Source organism: Neoarius graeffei, chromosome 11, assembly GCF_027579695.1.
Source record: "Neoarius graeffei isolate fNeoGra1 chromosome 11, fNeoGra1.pri, whole genome shotgun sequence".
Lineage (NCBI taxonomy): Eukaryota > Metazoa > Chordata > Actinopteri > Siluriformes > Ariidae > Neoarius > Neoarius graeffei.
Genome location: NC_083579.1, coordinates 55,636,943 through 55,661,211, shown reverse-complemented (window position 1 = coordinate 55,661,211; position 24,269 = coordinate 55,636,943). Strand labels below are relative to the sequence as shown.

At 42.9% G+C, this 24,269-nt stretch overlaps 1 protein-coding gene across 2 annotated transcripts; it reads right to left on the bottom strand.

The window, feature by feature from the left end:
• Positions 1-620: 620 nt before the first annotated feature.
• Positions 621-23,914, bottom strand: capn3a (calpain 3a, (p94)). 2 transcript variants are annotated; one of them, XM_060934267.1, is made up of 21 exons: positions 23,663-23,914; positions 22,881-22,950; positions 20,985-21,103; positions 20,750-20,883; positions 20,415-20,583; positions 18,774-18,857; positions 18,532-18,626; positions 18,358-18,435; positions 18,075-18,235; positions 14,722-14,891; positions 14,484-14,495; positions 14,015-14,223; positions 12,331-12,367; positions 11,837-11,959; positions 11,290-11,344; positions 11,142-11,206; positions 8,435-8,503; positions 8,274-8,352; positions 1,903-2,019; positions 1,745-1,803; positions 621-800 (listed from the first exon to the last, which is right to left on the bottom strand). In XM_060934267.1, exons 1-21 carry the CDS (start codon positions 23,912-23,914, stop codon positions 774-776), a joined length of 2,184 nt encoding a protein of 727 aa, XP_060790250.1. In that variant the 3' UTR covers positions 621-773. The 2 variants fall into 2 exon arrangements, with proteins under 2 accessions (XP_060790250.1, XP_060790251.1); XM_060934268.1 differs by having other exon boundaries at positions 11,290-11,347; positions 11,882-11,959.
• Between the last annotated feature and the right edge of the window lie 355 nt (positions 23,915-24,269).

Sequence of the window (24,269 nt, the reverse complement as noted above, 5' to 3'; positions counted from 1 at the left end):
TTGTGTTCTGCATTTGAGTGGGTTCTGTTTGGTATTTCCTCTTGCTATTAATGTTTTTCCACCACACAACTTTACTAACGACCCTGTGGAAACAAAGACAGAGGAATCTTCCGACAACAAATGTGAAATAGCCTGAAAGATGGCTGTTGTTAAATGCGTGTGAAAACCTATCTTTAATGTAATTCAAGTTTATGGATTTGGTTATCATAGCCAGTTGGTAAAAGATTTAAAAAAAAAAAACAGAGCAGAGGTATTTAAAGAAAAATCTGAGGTACTGTACTGTGACAGGAAGCAAGAGGTTTCCGGGGGAGGTATAGGGGTGAGAAAGAAAAGAACAAAATGAAAGGAGTATGAACAGTAGCAAAAGGTGGCCCGACAGCTTGAGCATTGCTGGAAAGGAAATAAAGTAAGTGTTTAGGTTAAAATATAATTCTAGAGATGAATGGTGCTACTGAGTACATGGAAGATAAGCCTCAGGACACTTAGGAGACTTGAGTACTATAAAACCTCTAATCTGGTTGAAAGCACATTTTAGACCTGTTGAGATAACATCATACCCATCAATACATGTGATTGCCATGGAGGCTCTGAAACTCTCTGGAATGTGGAATGGTGTTAAAGTTTAGTCGTAACTGTGAAGATTGTAAACAGTTGTGCTATATCAAGGCTAAAAATACAACGGGAGAAGTGGCGGAGGTTTGGCACACTGAATTTGAGGTAAAGGCTGGTGGTTCTGGTCCTGTTCTTTGAGTTCATCTGGATCCTGAGTGTGTTTAGGCATAAAGAGTCAACTGGAGCCACTGTGAGAAAGCAACAATTCAGAGTCAGAGCAAACATGTGAAAAGCTATATAGTCCAATTACACAACTGCTGAAAATCAGACAGAATCTCTATGAATAGTAAAGGTGTGGAAGGTCTGTGTGTCTGTTGAGCTGTACAGTATATCCTCAATCTACTTAATGCTGAGGAACATCAGTCAACAAACTCCCTTTTAAAGGAACAGTCCACCGTACTTCCATAATGAAATATGCTCTTATCTGAATTGAGACGAGCTGCTCCGTACCTGTCCGAGCTTTGCGCGACCTCCCAGTCAGACGCAGTCAGACACGCTGTCACTCCTGTTAGCAATGTAGCTAGGCTCAGTATGGCCAATGGTATTTTTTGGGGCTGTAGTTAGATACGACCAAACTCTTCCTCGTTTTTCCTGTTTACATAGGTTTATATGACCAGTGACATGAAACAAGTTCAGTTACACAAATTGAAACGTGGCGATTTTCTATGCTATGGAAAGTCCGCACTATAATGACAGGCGTACTAACACCTTCTGCGCGCTTCGGCAGCGCATTGATATGGAGCTCAGATATCAATGCGCTGCCGAAGCACGCAGAAGGTGTTAGTACGCCTGTCATTATAGTGCAGACTTTCCATAGCATAGAAAATCGCCACGTTTCAATTTGTGTAACTGAACTTGTTTCATGTCACTGGTCATATAAACCTATGTAAACAGGAAAAACGCGGAAGAGTTTGGTCGCATCTAACTACAGCCCCAAAAAATACCATTGGCCATACTGAGCCTAGCTACATTGCTAACAGGAGTGACAGCGTGCCTGACTGCATCTGACTGACTGGGAGGTCGCGCAAAGCTCGGAGAGGTACGGAGCAGCTCGGCTCAATTCAGATAAGAGCATATTTCATTATGGAAGTACGGTGGACTGTTCCTTTAAAGTGCTGTTTGAGTTCTATACCTCCAGTACAGACAGCCTGATGGTGCCGTCTCCATCCTGATCAAAGGCCTGGAAAGCTCCTGTTAAGAGACCAAGTTTGTTTTCAGTAAAGTAAAGAGGAAATATTGTCAAAGTGATCAATTTCAGTCAATATAGATGCCAACGGATAAGCCACTTACTGAACATCCCCTCCAAACGCACAAGACAGCTGACAAAGCTGTCAAAGTCGATGTTCATGTTCTCATTGGCATAACGCATTGTGATAACGTTGTACAGTGGGTTGTTGAGATGGAACCCTGAATGACACATAACACACATGACTGCACAGTGACAGGTCCATTAGAACGAATTCAGGTTTCCAAACAACTTCAACAAAAAAAAATGCACGTTGAATAAATTTAAGCAACATTATAAAGCATAGTTCCAGTTTACTCATATGATTGGATAAGCGGCATTACAAGAGTGCTTATATTTAGTGCAAGTGCGCTGGGATGTCTGTTTGTATCTCTCCACTTGTCTATGTTCGCCACATAAAATTCCAATTCTAGTGATGGTTTGTTACACTGAAAACCCTACTATAGTAGAGTAACAGCAGACATGACAAATAATACATTTTATAACTTTTATAATATATAATGTTTGACTTAAAATGCACCTTTAACAGATATGTCCAAATCAGTGCAAGCTAGCTAGCCAGCAGGCTATAAAGTGAGTGGAGCTTCTTTGGGATCTATTTCTGCTAGCGGAGCAAAAAATAAAACATCGGGCCATATGGTGTCCAAAATGTCAGTTACTCATTCATTTCTCGTTTATAGAACTATTTTCATCTCATCTCATTATCTCTAGCTGCTTTATCCTGTTCTACAGGGTTGCAGGAAAGCTGGAGCCTATCCCAGCTGACTACAGGTGAAAGGCGGGGTACACCCTGGACAAGTCGCCAGGTCATCACAGGGCTGACACATGGACACAGACAACCATTCACACTCACATTCACACCTACGGTCAATTTAGAGTCACCAGTTAACCTAACCTGCATGTCTTTGGACTGTGGGGGAAACCGGAGCACCCGGAGGAAACCCACGCGGACACGGGGAGAACATGCAAACTCCACACAGAAAGGCCCTCGCCGGCCCCGGGGCTCGAACCCAGGACCTTCTTGCTGTGAGGCGACAGCGCTAACCACTACACCACCATGCCGCCCTTAGAACTATTTTATAAAAGCAATTTCACAAGAGCAAGAGGGTGGTTATAGTGAATCTCTGCATGGCTATGATTACCTATGGCCAAGTACGGGAATATCACTGCACTCTTGCTTATGTGATATTGCTTAATTAAGAAATGTTTATCTGTAAATATTTGTATTGCTAATTGTGGAGATACATGTAAAAGGAAATTAATACTAGCACCCATGAAATGTGTATTCATACTAGAATAGTCACCTATACATTTCATCCAGTTGGCTTGGTCTTTGACGTCATTTTTGCTACATTTGAGTTATTTGAGTGCTACCTTAAAGCATATACACAGAACCATGGCCTCACTTTTTATTTATAAATGCCTGAAACCTCAAGAATGGCATAGGAATAGTTTTAAATGTTAACAATAAATCTAATGTAGTAATTTTTATGATTAAAGTGATTCATATAGGTAGCAGTCTGAGTGAATGACCTTGAGATCCGTGATATCACAGCAGGAAGTCTATCGGTCTCATCGCCATTTCCGTTATACTAAAACACAGAGCTGACTGCAACTCCGAGCCTCCATTTTAAGCTAATTTATCGCCATGCGACATAGATGTGTTTCTGGCGGGTGCAGCAACACGACAGAAGATGGATTTACGTTGCATTCATGGCCCAAGAATGTTCAAACTGCAAAGATTTGGATGTGTTTTGTGAGAAATTCACGGGCACATTGGGCGTCTACGAAGTGGTCTCTCCTCTGCTCTGCACATTTTACTGAGGACTCATACAAAACCTCTGATCTGTTGAGGAGCGTTGGCTATAAGCCTGCATTGAAAAAGGGTGCAGTACCAACAATTAAAGGAAAATAAAACTATAAGAAAAGGGAAAGTAAGTTCAGTTGCACCAGTTCTCCCGGACTGTGAGTCCAGAGTTGTTGCTAAAACCCGGGATGGAACTGGACATATTATCACTCGGGCAGTGACCTCCCCGTGGTTGTTGCTAAAACTGGTGACATCCCATCCCGGGTTTTAGCAATTGCCTGAGCCGAGCAGTAATGGCGGAGTACTCAGTATGGAGAAAATGGAGAATGAGTGGAGCAGCCGTCTGATTTCTCCGCTGGATATGCTTGCCTCAGCAGCAATATCTCGCCCTTACGTGGAAGAAGTGAATGAATGGAGAACTGAACGAACAACTGAAAGTCAAATTGTTTCAAAACAATCAGCTACAAGAAGCGGGAACACAGAGGGGTAAGCTGCGACTCTCATCTGGATAAAAAAACAACAAAAACAACAACACTCGTTGTTTACATGCATTTAGATTAATACATGTAACTTGTATTGTGTATTTAAGTTACAAGTATAAGATTATTTAATTTGCTTCAGAATGTGATTCTCAGTTCATCTGATTATTTAATTAGCCTTTTATGTTTTATCAGTGAAAATGCATGTATGTACATGTATGTTGCATAAGTTATAACACCCATCCTGTTTTAATGAGTCAACCCACAATCAATAAAGTCAAATCAGTCGTAGTTGAGCAAGTCGTTAACGGTATTTCTTACTTTCACCATAAATTTTTATTTATATGACTTTGGTCTATAGCTGTAAAAGGCCTCGGCCTTAAAACCGGTTACCACTGTGATGTCACGCACTCAGGGCTGGCTGGCTCAGCGGGGCAGCTCGAACCCCAACTTTGTGGTCGATTTTAACTCTCAAAAATATATATTTTTTTATTCCCATTTATGCAGCATACAAGAGTCAAGCTTGTCCTAGAACTGCCACCTTATTGTGGTGGAGGGGTTTGTGTGCTTGAATGATCCTAGGAGCTATGTTGTCGGGGGCATTATGCCCCTGTTAGGGTTTCCCAAGGCAGACAGGTCCTAGGTGACAGGCCAGACCAAGAGCAGTTCACCAAAAAACCCCTATGGAGAAAAAATCCAGGACCGTGACGTCGCCCGGTAGGACGCAGCCGGGGCCCCACCCTGGAGCCAGGCCCGGGGTTGGGGCTCGTATGCGAGCGCTTGGTGGCCGGGCCTTTGCCCATGGGGCCCGGCCGGGCTCAGCCCGAAGAGGTGACGTGGGCCCGACCTCCTGTGGGTTCACCACCCACAGAGGTAGCAGTAGGGGTTTGGTGCAGTGTGGATTGGGTGGCAGTCGAAGGCAGGGGCCTCGACGACCTGATCCCCGGACACAGCGGCTGGCTGTTGGGACATGGAATGTCACTTCGCTGGGGGGGAAGGAGCCTGAGCTTGTGCGGGAGGTTGAGAGGTACCGGCTAGAGATAGTCGGGCTCACCTCCACGCACAGCTTGGGCTCTGGAACCCAGCTCCTCGAGAGGGGCTGGACTTTCCACTTCTCTGGAGTCGCCCGTGGTGAGCGGCGGCGGGCTGGTGTGGGCTTCCTTATAGCTCCCCAGCTCAGCCGCCATGTGTTGGAGTTTACCCCAGTGAACGAGAGGGTCGCCTCTCTGCGCCTTCGGATTGGGGAGAGGGCTCTTGCTGTTGTTTGTGCCTACGGGCCAAATAGCAGTATAGAGTATCCGGCCTTCTTGGAGTCCCTGGGAGAGGTACTGAGGGGTGCTCAGACTGGGGACTCCATTGTGCTACTGGGGGACTTCAATGCTCACGTGGGCGATGACAGTGACACCTGGAGGGGCGTGGTTGGGAGGAACGGCCTCCCCGATCTGAACCCGAGTGGTGTTTTGTTATTGGACTTCTGTGCTAGTCACAGTTTGTCCATAACGAACACCATGTTCGAGCATAGGGGTGTCCATAAGTGCACGTGGCACCAGGACACCTTAGGTCGGAGGTCGATGATCGACTTTGTAGTCGTGTCATCTGATCTCCGACCCTATGTCTTGGACACTCGGGTGAAGAGAGGGGCTGAGTTGTCAACTGATCACCACCTGGTGGTGAGTTGGATCCGCTGGCGGAGGAGGAAGCTGGACAGACCTGGCAGGCCCAAACGTATGGTGAGGGTCTGCTGGGAACGTCTGGCCGAGCACTCTGTTGGGGAGGTCTTTAACTCCCACCTCCGGGAGAGCTTTTCCCAGCTTCCGAGGGAGGCGGGGGACATTGAGTCTGAGTGGACCATGTTCTCTACCTCCATTGTGGATGCAGCTGTTCGGAGCTGTGGCCGCAAGGTCTCCGGTGGATGCGGTGGAAGTCAAGGGATGCCGTCAAGCTGAAGAAGGAGTCCTATCGGGCCATGTTGACCTCCGGGACTCCTGAGGCAGCCGACGGGTATCGGCAGGCCAGGCGCGCTGCAGCTCGGGCAGTTGCGGAGGCAAAAACTCGGAACTGGGAGGAGTTCGGGGAGGCCATGGAGAAGGACTATCGGTCGGCTTCGAAGAAATTCTGGCAGACCGTCCGGCGCCTCAGGAGGGGGAAGCAGTACTCTGCCTACACTGTTTACAGTGCGGGTGGGGAGCTGTTGACCTCGACTGGGGACATTGTCGGGCGGTGGAAGGAATACTTTGAGGATCTCCTCAATCCCACCGTCATGTCTTCCACTGAGGAGACTGAGGCTGATGACTCAGAGGTGGACTCGTCCATTACCCAAGCCGAAGTCACTGAGGTAGTTTGCAAGCTCCTCGGTGGCAAGGCACCGGGGGTGGATGAGATCCGCCCTGAGTATCTCAAGTCTCTGGATGTTGTGGGGCTGTCTTGGTTGACACGCCTCTGCAACATCGCGTGGCGGTCGGGGACAGTGCCTCTGGAGTGGCAGACTGGGGTGGTGGTCCCTCTTTTTAAGAAAGGGGACCGGAGAGTGTGCTCCAATTACAGGGGAATCACACTTCTCAGCCTCCCAGGGAAAGTTTACTCCAGGGTACTGGAGAGGAGAATTCGACCAATAGTCGAACCTCAGATCCAGGAGGAACAATGCGGTTTTCGTCCTGGTCGCGGAACACTGGACCAGCTCTATACCCTTCATAGGGTGCTCGAGGGTTCATGGGAGTTTGCCCAACCAGTCCACATGTGCTTTGTGGATCTGGAGAAGGCATTCGACCGTGTCCCCCGTGGTATTCTGTGGGGGGTGCTTCGGGAGTATGGGGTTCGGGGCTCTTTGCTAAGGGCTGTCCGGTCCCTGTATGAACAGAGCAGGAGTCTGGTTCGCATTGCCGGCAGTAAGTCAGACCTGTTCCCAGTGCATGTTGGACTCCGTCAGGGCTGCCCGTTGTCACCGGTTCTGTTCATAATTTTTATGGACAGAATTTCTAGGCGCAGCCAGGGGCCGGAAGGAATCCTGTTTGGGAACCACAGGATTTCATCTCTGCTTTTTGCGGATGATGTTGTCCTGTTGGCTTCTTCAAACCAGGACCTTCAGCATGCACTGGGGCGGTTTGCAGTCGAGTGTGAAGCGGCTGGGATGAGAATCAGCACCTCCAAGTCCGAGGCCATGGTTCTCGACCGGAAAAGGGTGGCTTGCCCTCTCCAGGTTGGTGGAGAAGTCCTGCCTCAAGTGGAGGAGTTTAAGTATCTCGGGATCTTGTTCACGAGTGAGGGAAGGATGGAGCGTGAGATCGACAGGCGGATCGGTGCAGCCTCCGCAGTGATGCGGTCGCTTTACCGGTCCGTCGTGGTGAAGAAGGAGCTGAGCCAAAAGGCGAAGCTCTCAATTTACCAGTCGATCTACGTTCCGACTCTCACCTATGGTCATGAGCTTTGGGTAATGACAGAAAGAACAAGATCGCGGATACAAGCGGCTGAAATGAGTTTCCTTCGCAGGGTGGCTGGGCGCTCCCTTAGAGATAGGGTGAGAAGCACAGTCACTCGGGAGGAGCTCAGAGTAGAGCCGCTGCTCCTCCACATCGAGAGGAACCAGCTGAGGTGGCTCGGGCATCTTTTTCGGATGCCTCCTGGACGCCTCCCTGGGGAGGTGTTCCAGGCATGTCCCCCCGGGAGGAGGCCCCGGGGAAGACCCAGGACACGCTGGAGGGACTATGTCTCTCGGCTGGCCTGGGAACGCCTCGGTGTTCTTCCCGAGGAGCTGGCCGAGGTGTCTGGGGAAAGGGAAGTTTGGGCTTCCATGCTTAGACTGCTGCCTCCGCGACCCGGTCCTGGATAAGCGGAAGAAGACGAGACGAGACGAGACGAGACGAGACAAGAGTCAAAGATGGATATACTATCCACTCAGAAATTTATTTAAAAATAAAGGTTCTGCGTATCTCCTTTAAAGTATTGTAGTAGTTTTTCATATTCACTGCCATTTCACAATTCCTAAGAGACTTAGCAACTGAGCTAACACTGCTATTACAGAAAACCTTGCAGCACAGCAGGTCTGCATGACAGAGATTACAAACCACCAAAATGTGAAATTAAGCAGAAAGAATGGCAGTGCTAATATTTTAAATAATCATATGACTCTTACCAGCATCACTGACTGCATTCCTCATCTCATAGCTGCTGATGAAGCCAGTCTGCTCAGCGTCATAGTGCTTAAAAATTTCCTGCAGAAGAAAAGTGTCAGTCTGTGCAGTAAGTACAGTGTGTGCAATGTTTCAAAGCATGGGGAAATAGAAGACCTCAAACCTGCCACTGTTTGATTTTATTCCACAACTGTCTAAACTCTTGTAGATTAAGTCTGCCTGTTCCATCCATCTAAACATCATAGTCAAGATCAATACAAAGGACTGCATTTCACATCTTCCGAAAAGAACATAAGATTATAAGCAACTGGTAAAGAGGGTCAATTTAAACATTTCGACAGATTCTGTTCTAGTACCTTAAACTGTTCTTCAGGTTTGTCCCTCAGGGTCAGAAGCTCTTTTGATAATCAAATAAGTGTAGTTGATTATGTGTATAACAAATCTTTTAAAGTGTATGTAATGCCTTATTGTAATGCTTTAAAATGAATATATATGTATCATTAGTAACAACCAAAATGAATTAATAAAGCGGGGGGGGGGGGGGGGGATAATATTATTTGTTATTTTATTATCAAGCACAAAACTATCGATAAATTGCAGATCCTGGAAAAAGGCAGCCTTGCCCCAGGGCTAATTCTGCATGACGTCAGGTGTGGAACCCCGGTTATCTGGGTCATTTCGGTTCATCTGACTCCATGCTTGTTTACTCACTGAAATTGGATATTGTTGTTGGAATCTTACAAAAATAACGATGGGAAAGTGCTGAGTTGTGTTTGGATGTTCAAAATCATATACAACAGGACATTCAGTTCACAAATTTCCGAGAAATGACACTAATCTAACCCGACAGTGGGTGAGGTTTGTGCAAACGAAGTGGGCAGATTTCGTGTCACCTATTAATAATAAATCTGATTCATCAAGTTTTCATCACCACCAGAACGACCACATGGGAATTAATGGAGCAAAAAAGAAACCCATTTATTTAAATTAAAACTGAAGGCAAATTTTTTATTATCAAAATTCTATTTATCTCATTTTATTAAATATAGGGATGCATTTTTGATCGCTATTTTGTCACTGCTATAGCAAGTTATCAGTGTTTGAAATATGCTATGTAATATATCAGTCCATATGTCAAAACAATGGCCGTAAACGAGATTCGTTGAGACCTGTGTGAGACATTGTAGGACGGAGGTAAAACATACAGCGGAAATCAAAGTGACCAACATCTGCCAACGTTGTCAAAAGATGCGCACGCCCTCTTTCGAATGCTGATGTAATCAAGCCAGAAGTTTTGTTTGTTTTGATAGCAATCAGGAAAGTTTGAAAAAAGTAGGCAGTAATCATCATTTAAACTCATTTTTATACAATATTTCATTTGGAAAACATTCACACATTCACACATCACATTATCTCTAGCCGCTTTATCCTTCTACAGGGTCGCAGGCAAGCTGGAGCCTATCCCAGCTGACTACGGGCGAAAGGCGGGGTACACCCTGGACAAGTCGCCAGGTCATCACAGGGCTGACACATAGACACAGACAACCATTCACACTCACATTCACACCTACGGTCAATTTAGAGTCACCAGTTAACCTAACCTGCATGTCTTTGGACTGTGGGGGAAACCGGAGCACCCGGAGGAAACCCACGCGGACACGGGGAGAACATGCAAACTCCACACAGAAAGGCCCTCACCGGCCCCGGGGCTCGAACCCAGGACCTTCTTGCTGTGAGGCGACAGCGCTAACCACTACACCACCGTGCCACCCTGCCGTGGACCAAACAAACTAAATTAAACATGGCTAAAAACCGAATAGGCCAATAAGTATAATATTTAATTGCAATTAGTTGCCAATACAAGTCACGATATAAGATTACTAAAACCAAAAACGTAATTGAATAACACGTTAATTAAGAAATAAAGCAAGTTTAAAAATGACTTCAGTTCCCCTTTAATAAACTACATTTGGACAGTTCGTCGATTCCCCTAGAATTTCTCTCTCATGCACACTCTCGTTCTCACACACACACACACACACACACACACACACACACACACACACACATACAGTGCACCAGACGCAGGATTATGAGCAACATTTACATGCTCGTGACATCCAATCTTATCATATCTGATGCACTTTAACAGAAAGAAAAATGCGTGCACGCAATCATCATCATTAGCTATTAACTGAAACATGTTAAATGCTCTTAGATTGCAATATTGCAAGACTCGATTTGTTTTTAGTTTTGTTCAGGAAAACATGGTGAAAGGTAACCACCGCGTTCTGCACATATCTATCTATCTATCTATCTATCTATCTATCTATCTCACGCGCGCTACAGAGGAAGACTGTCATGAATTGAATGAACTGGCAGTTTATTGTCTTGGGGGCTCAAAAAGATAACCATTTACTCCAGAATATCCTTGATAATAATCTGCCCCTTTATCTGACATGTAAGAATCCCAATCACTATCAGAATTCTCTCCAAAACATGATTCCATATCAAGATTGCTCTAACCACTGCTGCGCATGGGAATGAAATTGATACTTGGATTGTTACACGTGTGACGTCACGCACCCCTTTGGGATCTTCCAGTTCAGTCTCGGCAGATTCTGTGAAAATCGGCTGATCTTATTGATTTTCCATCAATTTGTGGCCTTTTGGATCAGCTATGGTTCGAAAACACATGGTCAATCAACATAATGATTGTTGCTTTCTACAAGGAAAAAAGTGGGGTTTAGGGGCATTACATTCACTTTAAGTAGGAACTGCTTAATGTATGTATGTATTTAGTGGTTCAACCACCAAAAGGTGAATTCTTGAGCACACGCTACACATGCAGATTTTTTTCCAAAGGATACATCCATGAAGGCAATCATGCTACGGCAGCTCTCTAGACTGAAGCTCTCTTTCATCATGTCCCTGTCTGTGAAGGGAAGAAAGTGTAGGTGGTTTTGTAGATGAATGTATGTAACCATAATCGATTAATAATCATAGAAATATACATACGCTCAGCCAACACCCTGTTCAGGACAGTTCTCAGCTCATTGGCTGAGATCTCCATCTCCTGTATGATCAGAGAGAACTCAATGACTCGTGTAATACTGTATTATAGTGCTCAGATCAATAAAAACTTACTACAGATGTTCAGAGGCGATTCTAGAGTCTGTTGTGGCCCCAAGCAAAAATTTCCAGGGGGCCCTTCTGACCAGTGTTCATCACCAATATGTTATAAATAATCTGACACCAATGAAAAATGTATGAAACCAAAGTTTTTTAAATTCCAAATGTGAAAATACAATGGTAAAGAACAATAAAAAACAAAATAAATAAGCCCTCGGGCCCCGACTCTCGGGGGGCCCCTGGGCCAGGGGGCCCCAAGCAGTTGCCTGCCTTGCCTGTTCACAAGCTGCGTGTCTGCAGACATTTTCAAAGTGGAAATAAGAAAAGGGGATTAAGCATGCAAAATATATACATAAATTACCATGCATGTAATGTTATCACTAGTGTTTCTATTTTCTTAACCAGTTGGTTCCCACCCCAGCACCATACTCACTGTCGTCCCCCCAACCCCCGTGCTCTCTGGCTCTCTAGTACTCACATTCCCAGCTATCTGCTGAAAAATTGTGCGGAACTGCTGGTCCTCCTCAGTCTCTTCCCCTGCTGAAGCCGGAGCCGGCTGAATTAGCATAGGAGTGTAGTGGCAAAAGTAAAAATATTGTCAGAGACTGGACATTTTTAAATTATATGTTCATTACATGTGACAATAATTCTCAAATATCATTTACTGAGGATGTTAAGACAAACTCTCATACCATTTAATTGGTGAATACATAAAGCAATCTGATAAGACTCCTAACAGATGCTAATAATATAAATAAAGCAAATAACTTGTTCCAGCAGATCACACTCTAATAGACTCTGGTATACTGTGCACTGAAATGAAATGGCACACCTTCTTTCAGACTTTTTGCAGATTTTATGTTTATAAAGTTTAACTCGATGCCAAAAATCTTTCATGAAAGATGTCACATGCAACACAACACTCACCACTGGATGGTCAGCCTCGATCCTGTTCTCTATGTCACTATGGAGTGATGAACAAACAGCGGTCATTCATAAAATAAAATAAAATAAAATAAAATAAAATAAAATAATGTAATTACATTAACAAGGACAACTGGACCTGATAGCTGCTCCATCACCAACATTTTCCCTAAATTAATGTTTATCTGATTTTTTTCTCTGTTCAGACCTTCCACATTACTTGATCTCTAAAGAAGATGAAGATAATTTAATTTGGATTGTATGTTCTGGGAGGTTACATGTTCTGCCTGTGTCTGTGTGGATTTCCTCCGGGGGCTCCAGTTTTGCCCATAGTCCAAAAATATGCAGGTTAGGTTAATTGGTGGCTCTAAATTGACCATAAGTGTGAGTGTGAATGGTTGTGTGTCTCTATGTGTCAGCCCTGCGATGATCTGACGACTTGTCCAGGGTGTACCTCACCTCTCGCCCATAGTCAGTTAGGATAGGCTCCAGCTTGCCCATGACCCTGCACAGGATAAGTGGTTACGGATGATGGTTGGATGGATGGATAATATGTTGTGTCTTTATATTTAGGGGTGGAAAATACATTAGTCATTATACTTTGTTACTCTACTTAAGTATTATTTTGGGATATTTATACTTTAGTATTATTGAAATTGTTACTTGTAGTCTTACTTAATTACATTTCCAAGAATAAATCTTACTTCTTACTCCTTACATTTTTACTTTAGACCTTCAAAGTATTTATGACAAATAACAAAGGTCTATTCTTCTCTCATATAACCAATGACTATACACTATACATCAGTAGTTTAACATCCAATCATTTCAGTTTAGCATCCAATCAGGTTCATCAATGTAGCAAAACTATCAAGATGTTACACAGTGAAGTTAATATTATAGCAATTCTTGTGAGTTTGAAGATGGATAAGTCACAAAACTTCATATCAAGCATGAGGATGGGCACCCCTGGTCCTACAACATGTTTCAATACGCTTGTGTAAACAAAAAGTCATATAAAATGCGATTTCTCCTTGAACTCCCTAGAAGGCATGAACTCCATCTAATTTGTAAAAGCATGTTGAATTAAAGGCGGTCTGGTGGTGAGGTGGTTAGCACTGTTGCCTCACAACAAGAAGGTTTTGAGTTTGAACTTCACAGCCGACTGGGGCCTTTCTGTGTGGTTTTATGGGGGTTTTCTCTGGGTGTTCTGGTTTCCTCCCACAGTACAAAGACATGGATTAGGTCAACTGGCTACTCTAAGTTGCCCATAGATGTGAGTGTGAATAGTTGTTTGCCCTGCCATAAATTGGTGACCTTCCCCGGGTGTACCCCACCTTTCACCTGAAGTTGGCTGGGATTGGGGTTTATTTATTTATTTATGTAAATAATCACCTGTGTATTTATACTAAAACAATTATCCGCCTCAGGCTCAGTGAATATTGGTGAATAATAACCTTGACTTTGTCTTGGTTATTATTCACCAATATTCACTTCGCCTTCGGCAAATAATTGTTAAATATTACAAGTTAACCTGTTTTATTTGTAAGTTAATATGCTATTTACTGTAACAGACAACTGGCTTTGTAGGACAGCTTTAAAAAAAAATAAAGGTAATGGACTTTAGAGTCAAGATTCTGGTTATGCTGTACAAATCAAAATTCATACAGCCATCTATCCAACTTACTCAGAGAGGTTCTTCTTTTCAGAGAAGACACGGAGGAGAAACTCGCCTTCCTGGTGGGGCTCATAGGTGGAAGGCACAATGATATACTCCCCAGGGCTCAGCCTGAAGCGTTGAGTCACTTCCCGCAAGTTAATGTAGGCCTTGCAGCGAGCCTTGGTCGAGTTCAGGATGAAGAATTCCTTCTGCATGTGCTGCTTGTTACCATGCATCTGACAGACATACAAAGCAGTATATGTATAAACAAACAAACATGCTAGAAAATCAGTTAGAGCAGTGTAATGTGGTTAGAGACAAATTCATGGCATGATAATTGATTTGAGAGACACAAATTCATGAAAGGAATTTGTGTCTCAGGAAAAACTGGTTAGGGAACAACAACATGCACACAGTAATGTACACAATCCACACGACTCGGAGAGAGAGACAGCACTCAGGAGCCCAAGCATTTCTCTCCATCATGTTCCCATACCTCCTTTGGCACCTATGGACAAATGGGGGAAAAAACACACAAGATGACACTAAGTTGATAAATACCTATCAATCTTTTAATATTACAATCATAAATAAACCAGCATTTTCAGATAATCAAAAATGCCATTAAATAATTTAGTCTCTTCAAATTCAAGTCTTTTTAGTTCTGTTTAAGTTCTACAGAAAATAAATAATTACATAGATACTATTTACTGGCATGACCTTAAGCCAAGTACCTCATAGATAGAAAATCCAATAGTGAATAAACTGGCACCCATTTTGCGTTCTTTTCTTCTATTTTTCTGCATAAGAGCCACCACAAAGGAGCAGACCGCCTCACTGTTGTCTAGGTCGTCATCCTCCTCAAGGAGACGAAGACGATACTGTGGGTTTGTCCAAAAGGTGTCTACATAGAGTGAGAAAAGTTATGTATAATTAATATATTTACACACACACACACACACACATACAGTGGGCTTGAATGTTTGTGAACCCTTTAGAATTTTCTATATTTCTGCATAAATATGACCAAAAACATCATCAGATTTTCACGCAAGTCCTAAAAGTAGATAAAGAGAACCCAGTTAAATAAATGAGACAAAAATATTATACTTGGTCATTTATTTATTGAGGAAAATTATCCAATATTACATATCTGTGAGTGGCAAAAGTATGTGAACCTTTGCTTTCCGTATCTGGTGTGACCCCCTTGTGCAGCAATAACTGCAACTAAACATTTTCGGTAACTGTTGATCAGTCCTGTACACCGGCTTGGAGGAATTTTAGCCCATTCCTCCATACAGAACAGCTTCAACTCTGGGATGTTGGTGGGTTTCCTCACATGAACTGCTGGCTTCACGTCCTTTCACAACATTTTGATTGGATTAAGGTCAGGACTTTGACTTGGCCATTCCAAAACATTAACTTTATTCTTCTTTAACCATTCTTTGGGAGAACGATTTGTGTGCTTAGGGTCATTGACTTGCTGCATGACCCGCCTTCCCTTGAAATTCAGTTCATGGACAGAAGTCCTGAGATCTTCCTTTAGAATTCGCTGGTATAATTCAGAATTCATTGTTCCATCAATGATGGCAAGCCACCCTGGCCCAGATGCAGCAAAACAGCCCCAAACCATGATACTACCACCACCATGTTTCACAGATGGGATAAAGTTCTTATGCCGGAATGCAGTGTTTTCCTTTCTCCAAACATAACGCTTCTCATTTAAACCAAAAAGTTCTATTTTGTTCGCATCCGTCCACAAAACATTTTTCCAATAGCCTTCTGGCTTGTCCACATGATCTTTAGTAAACTGCAAATGAGCAGCAATGTTCTTTTTGGAGAGTAGTGGCTTTCTCTTTGCAACCCTGCCATGCACACCATTGTTGTTCAGTGTTCTGATGGTGGACTCATGAACCAATGTGATAGAGGCCTTCAGTTGCTTAGAAGTTACCCTGGGGTCCTTTGTGACCTTGCAGACTATTACATGCCTTGCTCTTGGAGTGATCTTTGTTGGTCGACCGCTCCTGGGGAGGGTAACAATGGTCTTGAATTTCCTCCATTTGTACACAATCTGTCTGACTGTGGATTGGTGGAGTCCAAACTCTTTAGAGATGGTTTTGTAACCTTTTCCAGCCTGATGAGCATCAACAACTCTTTTTCTGAGGCCTTCAGAAATCTCCTTGTTTTGTTGGACTGTGGGGGAAACCAGAGCACCTGGAAGAAACCCATGTAGACACAGGGAGAACATGCAAACTCCACACAGAAAGGCCCCCGTCGGCCACTGGGCTCAAACCCAGGACCTTCTTGCTGTGAGGCGACAGTGCTAACCACTACACCACCATGCCACCCATTATCAAACAAAGATGCCCAAATAGTGTTAAGAGAGTTTAATAGATTAAGGGAACAAAACAAAATCCCAGGCTTGTAGTACTCAAGTCCAGGACTCAGACTCGAGTCCAACTCATGCCCTAATTTTAAGGACTCGTGACTTCACTTGGACTTGAGCACTGAGGACTCGGACTCGTGCATTCACGCCACTCGGACTCATAAATTGGAGATGAGGACTCGGATTTTTTCTTTATTTTTTGTAACATGCCATAATAATTTGGCATCAGATATTTATATCTCATTCATTTTTATAGTAATTTCATGCAAGAGAATGCACATTCAGCTGTTCATATGTCATGTTCAGGAACAAACTAATGTTAATGGTGCTAAAATGCCTGGAGAGAAGCCCCTAGGATTGTTCGCTTTGCTTATACAGACTTCTTGTGCAGTGGGAAAAAATGCACTGCTGTGTGTTCCACATATAGAAGAACTATCAAGGAGACGACGGGGACAACCTCGAACTTCAATCATCATTTGGCAAGACTCTACCCAGAGAAGTAAGTGACAAGCTGTGTTCATTGCTCTGTTGATAGCGGGGCTTGTTTGCGGAGCGATGAACTAGTAAGTGTTAACCCTCTCTCATGTTATTTGCCCTGTTGATAGCGAGATTTGCTGAGTGATGAACAAGCTTTTTATCTGTAGCCTATTAACTAAAATGGAGCAGTCAAGCAGTAATGTTAGTCCAACACGGTAGTAGAGTCGGTTTCACATAAAGGCAGCAACAGCCACCGTTAAATAGTGCAGCTGGAGTCTTGTTCTCGGACTCAACTCAGATCAATAGTGGACTCGACTCGGACTCGAAATTTTCTTTAATGACTTGGACTTGGGGCGGCACGGTGGTGTAGTGGTTAGCGCTGTCGCCTCACAGCAAGAAGGTCCGGGTTCGAGCCCCATGGCCGGCGAGGGCCTTTCTGTGTGGAGTTTGCATGTTCTCCCCGTGTCCGCGTGGGTTTCCTCCGGGTGCTCCGGTTTCCCCCACAGTCCAAAGACATGCAGGTTAGGTTAACTGGTGACTCTAAATTGACCGTAGGTGTGAATGTGAGTGTGAATGGTTGTCTGTGTCTATGTGTCAGCCCTATGATGACCTGGCGACTTGTCCAGGGTGTACCCCGCCTTTCGCCCGTAGTCAGCTGGGATAGGCTCCAGCTTGCCTGCGACCCTGTAGAACAGGATAAAGCGGCTAGAGATAATGAGATGAGATGAGACTTGGACTTGACTCGGACTTGAACACTGGAGACTTGAGACTGGACTCAGACTCGAGGTTTAATGACTCAGCTACAACACTGCAAAATGCTATCAGTCTAACAATTCGAATATTTTAAAAGAAATATTCTGTAAAATCTTGCATGTACTTGTATCCCAGAAGCTTTCATATGCTCTTATCCTCTAATGTTCACCCCCAGTTCTTCCTGAAATGTCTAATGTCTAACTCTAATTGGCCGATCTTTAACCATACTGTTAGAAAACTCTGTTGCCAGAGGTCAAGGCAAAGTTTCTTGCAAACTTTCTTAACCTTCTGTTAATTTTTTCACAAGCCGTAGTCTGCTGCTGTAGGCTATACCCATATTTAAAGGTTTTGGAATTCTTTCATTTTCATATGGGAGGCAGACTTCTGGATTTAACTGTATGTACATATCATTACTTGAACAGAGTAAAACTTAAACTTTTCATTTACATGAGCACAGATCAAACTGCTTACCCACATAATTCCTGCAGCCTCCAGCAGAGCAGCCTTTTACCCAGCAGCCTTCATTCACAGACACCGTCCACTTGTGGAGTTTATCATTATCTAGTGCATCAGGGGTCAGGTTGCATATTTCTAGCTTGGTGTAGTTTTTCATGAAATCAGCAAAGGACATCCTATACAATATGGGGGGAAACGTTGCTGAAACATCACTGTCTTTGGCAGATGAGTATATACTCTCAGAGCTGCTTATAATGTTTGTTCAAAATTCAGAACAGAACCCTGTAGATTTACTAACCAAAACTCTCCATCTTCTGCATTCTGTTGATGCAGTTTTTCTTTCTCTTTCTTCGAGATGGTAGCCCACTCCTTTGAACTATATACAGCCACAGGGGATTACAATGTTACTAATACTGCTAGTGCACTGTTGAGAGTGATTACTTGTGAGCACTTCTTCTTAAAAGACACTTACTTATCACTCCAAGGTCCGTTCCACTCCACTTGGCCCCATGGATTACGGAGACGCACCAGACGCACATGAGATTCTTTTTGTGTGCTCTGTTTACACTAGAACCACAGTTAATGTTAATGCAAACAGATTCCAATCATGCTAGTGGTCATCAAATATTCCTAAAACAAGCCTACAAGGGCCTAAACATCCACTTGTTCAGTTGTAGAACAATTTAATTTCATACATTCTTACACTCTCTTTACCTCGTCCACAGCAGTTACAGAATAGGCATGACCTTTCACTAGCCCAGTTGCAGTGCGAGTCTCCAGGTGGGCTGGGACCAAGACCTGGGATTTTAAAACAATAATAATAATAAAACAACAATAATAATACTCATTGCTATTACCGGGCTGGTGATTACAGGTTTTCTCTGAACCTCTTGAAAAAATCCTTTGTAGTAGTATTTTTCAAAAGAAGTAAAATTAGCATTTTACCCTAGGGCTAGTAATATGACTTTAACATCAAGATTGTAATAACAATAATACACTTAATAATACACATACATAGTAATATCAATTGTGGGTGTCAGTAACAGCCCTGAAAACCTGAGTTTGGCGCAGCCTCCAAACATGGCCGCTCCAGACTACAATTCCCAAACCCCACAGTGCCCCTCATCTCCAGAGTATTAACAAGTACACCTGTCTCTCATTAGTCTGCAATCACTCCCCTATATAAGCTCAGCAGCCACAAACACACATTGCGAAGTATTGTTCTGTGTCCCAGTACTTGACCTTACCAAGCTTTCTGATGGCCTGCCTGCCTGACTGACTACTTATGTTTAGACTCTGTTTACGTTCATTTCCTGACTCCGTTTCCTCATCTACCCTCTGATATCCCGTTCGCTGATCGACTGACCCTTGCCGGTCCCTGACAACGACATCAGCTTCCTGATTTGGATTTGCTGACAGTTTGCGATGTACCCACTCTCCCCTGCGCTTGCATCTGTAAGTGCCTGCACCCTGACAGTGGGTCAGTATTTGATACTTATGATTAGAAGCAGCTGATGAGATGTTCACTGTGTACTGATTTTTAATCTTTCCTTCTTTTTCAGTATATTTCAGAGACATAAAACAAATGCATTACTCAACTCAGTTTCTCACATTTAAAAAAAAATCAACACTACTGTCTTATTGGCAGTTTGATATACACTCACTGGCCACTTTATTAGGAACACCCATACACCTGCAGTTTTATGTGGCTGTCTAATCAGCCAATCCCTTGACAGCAGCACGATGCATAAAATCATGCAGATAAAATCAAGCGCTTCAGTTAATGTTCACTTCAAACATCAGAATGGGAAAAATTGTGATCTCTGTGACTTTCACTCTGGCATGGGTGTTGGTGACAGATGGGCTGGTTTGAGTATTTCAGAAACTGCTGATCTCCTGAGGTTTTCACACACAACAGTCTCTAGAGTTTACACAGAATGGTGCGAGAAACAAAAAAAACACTGAGCGAGCAACAGTTCTGTGGGTGGAAACAAGCGCCTTGTTGATAAGAGAGGTCAGAGGAAAACGGCCAGATTAGTTTGAGCTGCCAGGAAGGATATAGTAACTCATAGCAACTCTTTACAACCGTGGTGAGCAGAAAAGCATCTCAGCATGCAACAGCAAAAGACCACATTGGGTTCCACTCCTGCAGCCAAGAACAGGAATCTTAAAATCAAGAACAAGTTCCTATTAAAGCGGCCAGTGAGTGTACAGTATATTGTGTGTAGTCAAAATGGCTTCACATTTTATGATATCTTTGTCATATTGCTCACCACTATTGCATATTTACGATGTGTGTAAATGTTTATGAATGTAAACAGGAAGAAATAGAATTGTATATTTGGTGTAACATACATCAATAGAGCAACCCATGAGGGAGCCTCGCGCCAAGGCCTTCTTCATGATTTTGTAAAGCTCTTTGGGGGCCTCCTTCAGTTCATAGAACTCAGTTACTCCTCCAGTGAAGTCTTCCATCCCCTCAGCGGTGTTTCCACCTTTCAGAGCCTCATAAGAACCATGCAGCCTGAGGAAGTATAAACACCAAAATACATTTGAAGCAATGACTTCCAAGATACACACCACACTATCATGACAGTTCATTTTTGTATGCTCATAAGACATTGATTCCACTCTGAGACACTGAGAGTACATATGAATAGCATGATAAAAGAAATCAATGAGAGTCTTACTTGGCATATGCTTTCTCAAAAAGAACACTCCAGAACTCATTCCTCTCAGCAGACTTGGTGAACACCAGCTGGTTATTGATGGTAGGGATCCGATCATCAACCACAACATCCACCCAGTCACCGTAACGCCAGAACTACGTTAATAAAAAAGAGAGAAAATATGCTAGAAATGCTATAACTATTGAGAAATTAATAAAAACATGGTATTAGACTAACTTTAATGACTAGCACAAACCTGAAAATGAAAGATTCCTGCATAATTGTCAGAAAAACTCTGCTCTTGAGGAACAACCCGATGCAGTAACTTATCGTTCAGTGTAAGACAAGCAATGGCAGCAAGCAACCAGCAGTCTCCTATACAGACCAGAAATAATGTTAAATATAATATTAATTACGTCATTTGTTTTTACTAACCACTTTATCCTGGCCAAGGTCCTGGTGTTTATCCTGATCCTGGGAAAACTGGATGTGAAGCAAAAATACACTATGCACACAATTCACACATTCATACCTTGAGGCAATTTAGAGTCACAAGCATGTTTTTTGGAGGTAGGAAGAAACAAGAGAACCCAATGGAAACCCACAAGGACCAGAAGAAAACACAAATCTCTGCTCAGGATCAAACCAAGAACTGGAGATCCTATTTGTTCAGAATAGTTTAATGCAAATGGCATAAAAATCTGCCACCACCATACCAAGCTCCAGAAAACACATCATGTAAGAACTCTGATGCAAAACTACACGCTGATCTGCCATATACTAAGATTTCCATAAACTCACAGGTTCAGACGTAGATTTCGCAGTACTAGTTTCATGGTAGTTAACCATAGTTAATTAATATGTACTAAATAGTACTGAATACAAATATGCTTGAAGACATTTAAATTAATAATAAACTGGGACGGCGGCACGGTGGTGTAGTGGTTAGCGCTGTCGCCTCACAGCAAGAAGGTCTGGGTTCGAGCCCTGTGGCCGGCGAGGGCCTTTCTGTGTGGAGTTTGCATGTTCTCCCCGTGTCCGCGTGGGTTTCCTCCGAGTGCTCCGGTTTCCCCCACAGTCCAAAGACATGCAGGTTAGGTTAACTGGTGACTCTAAATTGACCGTAGGTGTGAATGTGAGTGGGAATGGTTGTCTGTGTCTATGTGTCAGCCCTGTGATGACCTGGTGACTTGTCCAGGGTGTACCCCGCCTTTCGCCCGTAGTCAGCTGGGATAGGCTCCAGCTTGCCTGCAACCCTGTAGAACAGGACAAAGCGGCTAGAGATAATGAGATGAGATGAGATAAACTGGGACATTATGTGCAAATTATTCTGGAGGTGCTTAGCTGGACTACATAGCTATATATTGTAATATATAACTAGACTTTTCAATTTATTTGATTACAACCTCAAATATTCCACCAAATGGCTCTATTATAATTAAAAAACAATAAATAATTAACTAAATATACTAAATTGTATATTGTGGGGTCCAAGAGTCTGCGACTACTAGTGGAAATATTTCTATTATGCGTTTGTTTCTAATTCTTAAATAAAATTTTTATATATATCACTCATGCTGATACATGGATGGATAGATTGTTTTTCAAATATATTAGCATCAGTGAAAAGTAGAATCTTTACCACTCACTAATGTGCTTTCATTGATATAGTGCTAAAGTACTGAACACATTCATTGTTTTCAAGTTTTCAAAATCCTCAAAACTTTCTGCTTATTTCCTTGTTTTAATTTAAGAAAATTCTCAAAGTTTCAATGTAGCCTCAGACTTTTACACCCCACTGAATATGTAAATAATATTAGGACCAAAAACAGGGACACACAGTGCTGACCTCAGCATTTTTGGATTGCACAATGGAACATGCCATGTATCTACCCTATACACAACCTTTGTGACTTTAGTCTCTTTTTTTTGCTCGTAGAGAGCACACAATGAGAAGTGCTGCCAGCCAGATTCCCTTCCACTAGAGTAGTCACAATATCAAGGGGCCCCTGCTGGGCTGTGAGCCTATTAACTGCAGCTCAAAAAGCACTCATTAAATTATACTATGATCCAGACAGGAATGTAAAACAGACCAGGGTTGTGACAGAATTTTCTGCACTGTAATTAAGTACTTACATTTAACTAATCTTACCCAAGTCTCCCTGACAGATGTCTGTTCTGCTGGCACCTCCAACAATGAACTGTGGATTATCACAAATATCCTGCAAGGCAGTTGAGTACAATGTCAATACTAAAACAGAAGCTAAGTCATATAGCAGAATCATATGTATTGGTGTACAAATGTATATTGTTAGCAGCACAGTCTAATATCAATTTAATTTTTCCTCATTCAAACTAACTAGCAACTAATAAGAGTAACCAATACCAATATATAGTATAAATATTATTTTCTTTGTGTATTTCTACATAGATGATAAATACATCAATTTGTCCATGCAGGCAAAAGCCAGGTGATTATAGGAGGTGTTCTGCAAAACAAGTAAAAACAAATACAGTAATATTTAGGATAAAAGTGGAAAAATGGCACAACTAAAGATGCAACTTAGTCATTACCTCATTTCAGCACCAGGCATTTATAAACCTTACATTGAATGTTAAACTGTGTTCCCTGTATCCCATTCAATCGCACTATTATAAAAACGATTTTAGGCTTTTATGCTTGTTTTAACCATCTCTGCCACATAGATAAACTGTGATTAAAGAATGATTCATTTAAGCCTTATCCTACACAATAAGAATCTCATTACATACATTGCAGATATTCTGTAAGAAGAATTAAAAACCCTTCCATTTTTGTAATGTTTAATTAATTCATTTGCCATTAAATTAAACCATAACCTGCTCTTTGAAACCTGTAGTTTGACTAGTAATCCCTGTCCACATATCTCCATGATGTCCCCTTCCCAGCCCTACCTTGGGTCTTTTCCAGACAATGTTTTTGACCTTGTTGGACTTGGGGCCCAGTTCCTTGTAACCCAGGGACTCCACAGTGGCTGGGAAGGTGTCATCCTCAAATAGCACCTTTTTCTGAAGACAATTCTGTTTCAGGGTGTTAAAGTCCTGGCCACTGAATCGAAGAGGTTTTTTCACAGATCCTTCTCCATCCTTTCTCTCTCTTTCCCGGATTAGCCGGTCACAGAAAAAGCCTGATGGTGTGTAGGGCATCTTGTCTCACAAAGATGTTTATTTGGTGTTGTAAAAACAGCCGTTCGCTACCAATGTTTAGGATTTAGAAGCCTAAAATCCCTGGCATAAATCCAAAGCACTGACCTCTGATTGGCTGTCCTGCTAAATGACGCCCACTTCAACTGATCATGGAGTGCAGGTCAGGGTTTGAGGAAAAAGACATTCATGCCATATGTGTACCATTCATACACACATGCATATACACATAGCTAAAGTATTTTGGACCATTCCCATTGGCTGGAGAACGACAAGCACCGGTGCTCTCATGCCATCATAGTGGGGACATACAAAGGTGAATGGAGTGGCAAAGAGTAGCTCATGGGATGGCCTGCCT